The sequence below is a fragment of the Tachysurus fulvidraco genome, chromosome 11 (assembly GCF_022655615.1).
Source record: "Tachysurus fulvidraco isolate hzauxx_2018 chromosome 11, HZAU_PFXX_2.0, whole genome shotgun sequence".
Taxonomy (NCBI): domain Eukaryota; kingdom Metazoa; phylum Chordata; class Actinopteri; order Siluriformes; family Bagridae; genus Tachysurus; species Tachysurus fulvidraco.
Genome location: NC_062528.1, coordinates 6,062,097 through 6,071,320, shown reverse-complemented (window position 1 = coordinate 6,071,320; position 9,224 = coordinate 6,062,097). Strand labels below are relative to the sequence as shown.

General features: G+C 38.6%; 2 protein-coding genes across 3 annotated transcripts in view; one reads left to right on the top strand and one right to left on the bottom strand.

Annotated features, from left to right (window-relative positions):
- Positions 1–379: 379 nt before the first annotated feature.
- On the top strand, positions 380–7,434 carry tubd1 (tubulin, delta 1). 2 transcript variants are annotated; one of them, XM_027171375.2, is made up of 8 exons: positions 381–1,182; positions 3,031–3,178; positions 3,310–3,526; positions 4,231–4,462; positions 6,142–6,306; positions 6,397–6,525; positions 6,889–7,072; positions 7,172–7,434. In XM_027171375.2, exons 1-8 carry the CDS (start codon positions 1,032–1,034, stop codon positions 7,272–7,274), a joined length of 1,329 nt encoding a protein of 442 aa, XP_027027176.1. In that variant the 5' UTR covers positions 381–1,031; the 3' UTR covers positions 7,275–7,434. The 2 variants fall into 2 exon arrangements, with proteins under 2 accessions (XP_027027178.1, XP_027027176.1); XM_027171377.2 differs by lacking the exons at positions 6,142–6,306; positions 6,397–6,525 and having other exon boundaries at positions 380–1,182.
- Positions 7,435–7,639: 205 nt separating this feature from the next.
- vmp1 (vacuole membrane protein 1) overlaps positions 7,640–9,224 on the bottom strand; it is a 33,545-nt gene continuing 31,960 nt past the window's right edge. The window contains exon 12 of the mRNA XM_027171378.2: positions 7,640–9,224. This exon is cut by the window's right edge and continues 102 nt beyond it. Within this exon, the coding sequence (XP_027027179.1) occupies positions 9,183–9,224 (42 nt within the window). The 3' untranslated portion in view covers positions 7,640–9,182.

Sequence of the window (9,224 nt, the reverse complement as noted above, 5' to 3'; positions counted from 1 at the left end):
AGACATTAATGGCTGAGTGTTGAATTATTTTGGAGGCACAGCAAATTTACACTGTTATACAAAATTGTAGCAAAGTGTAATTTCTTCAGTGTTGTCACATGAAAAGATATAAGAAAAATTTACAAAAATGTGAGGGGTGTACTCACTTCTGTGAGATACTTTACAGTATGTATACATGTATGTATGTATGTATGTATGTATGTATGTGTGTATGTATGTATACGTATGTGTGTATGTATGTGTCTATGTGTGTGTGTGTGTGTGTGTGTGTGTGTGTGTGTGTGTGTGTGTGTGTGTGTACTGTACGTATGTATGTAGCAATATCATAATCAACACCCCTTAACACTAGGTGGCGATAATTCACTATATCGTTATTTGCCAACCGCCAATAAAACCAGAAAGAAGAAGAATTTTGTTTTGACCATTTTACACGATTTTCTGGCGAGAGGAAATTCAAATTAATTCCGAATTATTTCAATTCTCTCACTTAGACAGCTAGCGTTTGCTAAGCTAACTAACCTATATAAGGGAAGTGTAGTTCCGGATCTTTTCATCGATCATTTGAATCAGCTTACCAAAAGAGCCGACACTTTCAGCTTCCAAATGACACGTTGCCATTTTATTCGAACCCTGGCAGAATTTGCGCTAATTTGAATAGCGATAGAAGGCTTTTGAATCAATAACGACATAAAGGTCATGAGTCGAGTGTGATCAAGATAGAGCAGTTACTAAAGGAATGATGAGGGAATCGCGGATGAATCAATGAATCAACAGCTGAGATGTTTCCATGGTAACAGTCTGATTAAATGACACAGCGAGTACTAAATATATTGTTTACATCTACCAAAAGAAAAGAAAAGAAAAAAAAAAACTATGGAACGGCTCATGTATGTGACTTTGCTCTTAATTTTCACATATAGGATTCGAATCAAAGAGTCGAATCATTCGCAACGACTTATCACTGGTTGCTAAGTTTGCTAATCAGGGCAAGTTTGACTAGTTGTAGCTAGTTTGCTCTAGTAAGTAGGATCATGTCGGTTGTGACGGTGCAGTTAGGTCAGTGCGGCAATCAGGTTGGACCTGAACTGTTTAGCACCGTGTATGAAGACTCCATTGGGGCTAATTCAAAAACATATAAACAGTGCAGTGATGAGAGATTCTTCAGGGAGAACTCACATGGAGGTAAGTCTCAGTAGTAACTGTTTGTGATAGGAGGTGAAAGACTAGTGGTTCAGGTGTTGGATTACTGATTACTGCTCAGAAGGTCATGAGTTCGAATCCCAGGTCAACCAAGCTGCCACTGCTGGGTCCTTGTTCAAGGCCCTTAACCCTCAATTGTATAAATTGTTAAGAAATCTCAGGATACTCTACAATATCTTTGTTAGAGTAGCCTGTTTCAGCATGACAGTAGACAAATAGATAGATAGACCTTTATTGTCATTGCATAGTACAGGTACACAGCAATATAATATATATATATATATATATATATATATATATATATATATATATATATATATATATATATAATGTACTTATATATAATATATATATAAAGGTAAACATCTACAGTATGTAATAAATATATAGGTATATATGTGAACATATGTACAGCGTGGAATATATATGCAAACATATGTACAGTGAATAAATATAAAGGCTATAAGATACACATAAATAAAATAGTGCAGATGTATGTAAAGCACAATAAGTGTAGAAGATGAGGAGTATAAAACAAAAACAGTGTTTTTAGTGTACTAATGGTGGAGTGTAATGTGATGGTGGATGGAAAAAAAGCTGTACCTGAACCTGCTGGTTCTGGTGTGTATGTTCCTGTATCTCCTTCGTGATGGAAGGAAGTTAAAGTTTGTGACTGGGATGTGGAGTCCTTGATGATGATGTAAGCTCTGTGCAGACATCTGCTGTGGTGAATGCCCCTGTGCACCAAACTAGCCCCATGAAGACACGTGCTGTGTCCTAATTTACCTACTTACACTATGCAGTAAAAAGTGTGTACTCTCTGCAAAGGAAAAAGCACATACTATCGAGTGTTGCCAAACCGTACGCAAGAAATGGGTCACCCTTGGTGGTTTTCACACTGGGTATATTTGCTGAGGTACGAATCTGAGTGTTTGTTTCCAGCATCCATGCAACACTGAGTCTCTATATTATCTGAAACTCTGGTGCATTTACGCTCATCACGTCTCATCACAAAAACACTCGGAGAACACAACGTGATTCACCTTGAGGTTCTATTATATACAGCAAGGCTCTATGCCTTTTGTTTAAACTAACGACGACATCATCGGCTTTAATTTTACTTTAAGTAAAAACGCAGGTTACTTTACTTCCTGTACAAGTGCAGACCTGAGTACGAGTTTTGTTCAGTTGTAGTGCAACAAACTCACATCACCTCCTACAGGGAGTCTGGGGGTCAGTACTGTGCTTCCTGACCACATGACAGTTTTCACATTATCTATTTATCATGTGAACCGTGATCTGATTCAGACTAATTAGTCATTGTGAAATTCCTAATAACTCGTGTAACGGAAGAGAATGACGTTGTTTAGTCTCGCACACTGTCGCCATAAACAACCTTCTTTTCATCATTCATTGTTCCTTATCGAATTTGTACTATTGAACTTTTTTACTTAATTTATGTACCCACATTTTATTTGCACCTCTTTAAAATGCAGCAGCTACAAAAATCGTCAGAGTCGCGGGCAAAACGATCTGAAAAATTGTGCACAAATCCACACACAAAAAAATCTAGCAGGAACAGTAGACCATCCATGTACCTCTGGGTTACTCATTTCAGCCTACAATAATTTGGGACACACTAATTTTGATCTAGGAAATACAAATTCTCAAAGCCATGCTCCAAAATAAGAGTAGAGGTTATTATATTATAACAGGAAAAGTAGACTAAACCTGGAACGGGATCTTCAACAAGCAGGTTGAGGTATTACGGTCAGGTGTCCACACACCTTTGAATATATAGTTAATGTGTATTTTGTGCTTCATGTTTAGAGCTGGTGGCACGTGCTGTTCTTATCGATATGGAGCCTAAAGTTATCACTCAAGCCATAGCAAAGGCGTCGGCCTCGGGAAAATGGAGATATGGGGAAAAATCCCACTTCTGTCAGAAACAAGGCTCTGGAAACAACTGGGCAAACGGGTAAAGATCCACTTTTTAATAGTCTGTGCTCTATATATTCTTCTCTTTATTCTTTTCATACCAGCTATCAGTTTATCAGGTCTGCCTTTGAGATGGAGCGCACTGATGTCTGAATCTTTACCGTTCTGTAGTTACTGTGTTCACGGCCCACAGCATAAGGACGCAGTAGAGGATCTGGTGCGGCGGGAGGCAGAGAGCTGCGATCGCCTTGCAGGAATATTCGCCATGATGAGTGTGGCAGGCGGTACGGGTTCTGGAGTGGGCACCTACGTCACCCAGAGTCTGCGAGACACCTATCCACATTCATTTATTCTTAATCACCTGACATGGCCCTATGGAACAGGAGAGGTAAACGTAGTCGTATTCTACACCATTTTCTAGTATAAATAGCGAGAGTAGTGTGTTTACACCGTAAAGTCCAAGAAGAAGAAGTGCACTTCAAGTACCGAGGGGAAGCACTTATTCACCCGAATAACAGTGTGGAATGTCGGACACTTCGTGCACTCAACTCTCACAGATTTGCGTATGTAGTAGTACAGGGATACCAGGTGCTGGTGCTGATGCTGAATGAGAAACTATTTTTAGGACGGTGAAGATACTCCATCGGACGCGACAAACCATCGGGCGGCTTCGTGCTCGGATCTTCATCAGCAAACATTTGAAGACTTCGGCAAGAAGAAATTAGTGTTATGTCTGTTAATGAACTCCGAAATGACGCTGAACTGTTAGTTCCACGGGAGCTCCTGGTTCTGTAAAGCTGCTTTGAGTCAATGTCAATTGTTAAAAGCTCTATACAAATCTGAATCGAATCGAATCTTCCGATTCTTTTCATTTGGCCCACGGCGTGTATTTTATAGTGCCGTTTGAGACGACGTTATGCTTCTAAAATGATACTAAAATCTCACACTAGTCATTAGAGTACAGCACATAGTACAAGTAAACAGTGTGTAGTCTGTCATTTGGGACCCAGCTACAGTGTCCCGTATGATGGGTTTCAGCAAAATGCTGTTAAATTGTCTCGCTAAACGATCCGTGTTCTCTTCTGTCTGCAGGTTATCGTGCAGAACTACAATTCGGTTCTCACTCTGTCTCGTCTGTACACGCTGTCTGACGCACTCGTGGTGCACGAGAATGACACGGTGCATAAAATCTGCAGCCAGCTGATGAACATCAAGCATATCGCCATGTCCGACCTTAACAAGGTGATCGCTCATCAACTGGGCAGCGTGCTGCAGCCTGCATACACCACAGACTCGCCTGCTCACTACAGCACAAACCCTATAGGTATTACAGCTTCACACACACACGCAGGGAAACGGACACAGAGGTCGAGGCTCGTGCAGAACTGTTTTTAAAATTTGACCGATGATTCTGCACTTGTGGTTATTTTATACAGAGAGATCAGAGCCTTAATCTACGGAACGATGAATAAATGAACTCCGCAAACATAATGGGACAAATAAAGCCATGTTTATTAACTTTATTCTTTTTAGCTGATTCCTCTTACTAAAAAAAAAAAACACACCCGTACTACTGTTTTTTTTTGAGGTCCTGTGGGATCTTTGTCTTGTTTCACACCTCTACGTCGTTTTGCTGTTTATTTAATAATCTGTCTGTCTGTCTGAGACCACATAGTGAATAAGAATGTGAAAACAAGTTCAGTAAATTTTGATCTATCTTGCACACGATTATATTTCGAGTATTTATCGTTCAAGATTCGACACATTTGTATTTTTTCCCATCAGACAAGACACGCTTCATCAAAAGACTCGAATTCACACCGTCATTAAAGCAAATACTAAGAAACTCTGTAAATCTTTATGTAAATCTTTAAAAAAAAAGAAAGAAAGAAAGCCGTGCTATCAGACCCTTTGCACCGCATTGCAAATCAATATTACACACGTAAATAAAAAAAAACAATTATTCTATTGATTTAATTATATTTATATATATATTTATTTATATACAATTTAAATGTGCGTGTATATGTATGTGGTGTATATAATGTTAAAATATCAATTTAATGTAGTTTAAAAAGTGCGATTTGTATTTAACATTCCATTTTTATTCAAAAATATTTATTCTGTTAAATTTCATACATAAAATGGGGCACAAAAGTTAGTCACACGCTAGTGACAAGATTCTAAACCCAATTATTTCTTTTTTTTTTTTACTCCTAACATTTTACTCTGTGTCTTCAGAGATTTTTTGCAAAATGATACTAAGTTAGTATTATATATTTCTTGCATTAGCAACGTAATACTTTTTTTTAAATTCCTTTGTGCTTTTTTTTAAATTCTGTTTAATACCATTTAATTTTTGTTTTCTCTTTGAAATGAGAAAAAATCGGTTTTCTTGTTATTACGCACGGTACTGTTCAATTCAAAGGTGGAGTTTTTCTATAACGCGTTTAATATTTATTTAAATATTTATTTTTTGACATTTGGATTCAGAATCATTCGACTAATAGAAGCAAGTTAAATAAATACAGTTTTACTAAAGATTCATAGGAAAAGATATATTCCTAGTTTAGTGTTTTCCAAGAGAAACAAGAGGATTTCCTAACTACAGTAAATGACAGTAGTGTAGATTGTTTAACAGACATGTACAGTATTGCTAACATTCATATAAGTTCAGTAGATAGAGTTGATAAACAAGACATTTTGTACAGAAAGCCTGGGTCACTTGTCCAAGCTGCTTATTTATTTTTTTTTAACACCCTTTATACAGCTGATGAGAGTCGAGAGACACTGTACACATGCATGTCCTATAGTACGTCTTCCTGTTAATCTCTTTAAAGGACCGTGTCGCGTACAGAGACAAAGGCAGCGAGTGAAAAGAACCAAATCAACATGTAACAAAAGGGAATCGAGGGATAAATCTGTAAGACAGAAACAGTACCAGAACTACAGAACTAAACCGTGTCGGGTAAATTATCCCTCTGGTTCGTCTGCTTGGTCCAGGTGAATTGCTGAGCTCACTGGTGTGTCATCCTGAACACAAACTGCTCAACGTGTTGAACATTCCTCACATGTCTCAGGCATCTCTGGCTTACAGTGCCTACACATGGTCTGGACTGCTCAAGCATCTGAGACAAATGCTGATCGCCAATGCCAGAATGGAGGAAGGTGAAGAAACTAAATTTACACCCACACATGAGTACGTTCAGTGGCAAAGACTTTCTAACCGTTAACATATAATCCTGCTGTCGTGTTCAGGTATCGATTGGAAAGTGCGTGCGCCGTCGAACGGAGCCGAAAGCACGAGAAACGCACACACGGGTTTTAACAGATCGGTCTCGAATCTTCTCGTACTGCGCGGTAAAGACGTTCCTTCAGCCGACGTAGGCGAGTATATTCTCATTGGTTAACGTCGTGGACACTGAACCATTGACATCGGTTCAACCACTGACATCCATGACATTTCTGTATCCGTACAATCTGTTGCACCTTAGCGTATTTTATATATAACATGCAGTGCTACTGTAAGTATGTCTAATAGTACACTGTGTGTACCGACTATACATATGAGCACGTTGCACATTTTCGCCTGTACGTATCTGCAATTTCTGGAATACGCTCCCAAGAATTCCACTCACCAAGGCACATGTGCTGAGGTGATGTGACGGTAAAAGTGACTTGACATTACTGTGCTGTTCATTATGAGTTTAAGTGGTTTACAGGCTTGATTAAATGTGTTTGGATGAACAGGAGCTTTTAAGGAGCCTGGACTCTACGTGCCCTGGATTCCAGAAGATGGCACTTTCCATACGTGGCACTCGCCTGTGCCCTTCAGTGGCTATGAGAAGCTGGCCACTTTACTCAGCAACAGCCAGTCACTTTTAAATCCTCTGGATAATATTGTTAAGAAAGCCTGGAACATGTTTGCCTCAAGGTAACGAAAGTATCCAAACTAACAGCACATATGGAGTTCGATTCGACTCTGGCAGCAATTTTCCTTTATTCATTTATGTTTGTTTGTTCTTCTTAACAGAGCTTATATTCATCAATATACCAAATTTGGAATTTCAGAAGACGATTTCCTCGAAAGCTTTACCATGTTGGAACAGATTATCTCCAGCTACACTCACATTTGAACCTAGCTCGTTATGTTAAATGGTATTTTTGTGTGATGATTGATATTTATTTTTTATTATTACTGCCTGTTAACTGTATAGTAAAAGAGTCTGGATGTGTTTATCCTTGCTCTATTTTCTACAAGCCGTTTATAGCAATAAAGGAACGTATATGTTTTCAGCTCTTGTGATCCTTGTGATCGTTTCTAACTAACGTAACACCAGAACATTCACCACTTTGACTCGGCTTTCAGTGAATAAGACCTAAAGAATGTTTCTACTTGTCCAGGTTTGTCAGGTTCTTGTCTTTTTGTACCAATCCCTTAAGTACTCAATTAGTTTTTTCCCCCCCTTACAAGTAAAAATGCAAATCACCATTATGCAAAGACTGTGACTCATTTGTTTATTGCCTTCATCGATTCATACTACACCAGAGACAAAAGGAGTGAAGTTCAAACTGCAGCTACATGTAGAAACCTTGGCACACTAAACACATCAAATCTGATATTGATCAGTTTAAAACAAGCTCTAAAACGGAAAGGTCTGATCCTGTTGCCGAGAAGAAATCTCACGGTGGGACGTCTTCAGTTTCCTCTTTAAGCTTTTTTTTTTCTCCTTTTTTTTTTTTTCTCCTTTTCTTCGGAAATCCAGACTCAGCCCAACCGTCACGCCAAGTTTGCGTGAACAGAAGTGGTTATTGCACAACCAAAGCTCTTTCATTTCCTCTGCGGTGATAAACCCAGTCTTTCAGTCAGCCTACAGACTGTTGTCGCCTTATGACTTAAGAGCCAACACCAGTCTGATAAGCTATCTGACACGACGGGACTGTGAGAACTCGGCGCTCCTCGTACAGGGAACCTCGACCGGTGAATTATGCAAAACAGCTTGACTTCTCTACGAGCCTGCTGGCAAATTTAAACCTGTTTCACGCCAGTCACTTATTCATTAACAGACTTCCTCTGCTGCACTTTCTCATCAGTGTAATGACTTACAGTCAACTCTAGAACAAATTATATAGCAGCTACGGAGAAGAATGTATGACAAAACAAAAACACTTCTTAAACCCTAGAACAAACACACGCTAATCAGAAACATGGGTTTTATGATCTACACTTACCTCTCGAGCTCAGGCAGAGATCTTCAGAACTGCAGGCAGCATAAAACATTTCTAACCCATGAATAAATGCTAGAACATGATGAAATGTAAGCAAAAGGATTCATTCATTGATTTTAATGTCTGATAGAATTAATCCAAGGTCTATGAAAGACCTACAAGTTTTAGCTTGACATAAAATTTATTAAGACACGAAATAAAATAAAAAATCGAGGCAGTCGATAAATTTATAGGCATGGCACATGAGGCCGAATTCAATCGAAAGATTTACTAGATTTAAATAGCATCGGTTTCATCACATTATGGTAGAAAGTCTGTTCAGACTTCCAAAGAACAATGTTAAATCAAATCATTTACACAATGTGCCGGAAATTAAGAAACCACAGATTTTTTTTTTTCTTTTTTTGATATTGCTGTCCCTGTATAAGAAAAATGCATCTCCGGTCTAACAAACCTCAGCCCTGCCCATTCATACTGCTAACACGAAGGAAATAAATAATTCTACATTATCAGAACTGTATTGAGTTCAATGGAAGCATGACCCTGTGATGTTGCATAAGGCTTTGCAACAAGTATTTACCATCCACTGTCTCTAATCATCTCCTGTATCTCTGTAGAGGATAAAAAAAAAAAAAGATCTAACATCTGAGTTTAATAGTTAGACGCTACAGACAAGTTGGAGGTGAAAGAGGGCATAAAACAAATCAGTACACAGAATCACATGTTAGATTAGAGCCCATTCTGTCTTTCCCAGGTTAAACACTCCTACTGTAAGTTTCCAAAATGGGAGCCTGAGATGTTTTAATGTGAGTCTATCACTTGGTTTTCTCCTCCGAGTGTTTCCTCTGCTGCTGCCG

Bases quoted from the DNA above. Each gene is read 5' to 3' on its own strand.
- tubd1 (XM_027171375.2), top strand. From the start codon at position 1,032: ATGTCGGTTGTGACGGTGCAGTTAGGTCAGTGCGGCAATCAGGTTGGA. The intron at 4,463-6,141 runs GTATTACAGCTT...TGCTTGGTCCAG, and splicing joins CTACAGCACAAACCCTATAG to GTGAATTGCTGAGCTCACTG. The intron at 7,073-7,171 runs GTAACGAAAGTA...TCTTCTTAACAG, and splicing joins TGGAACATGTTTGCCTCAAG to AGCTTATATTCATCAATATA.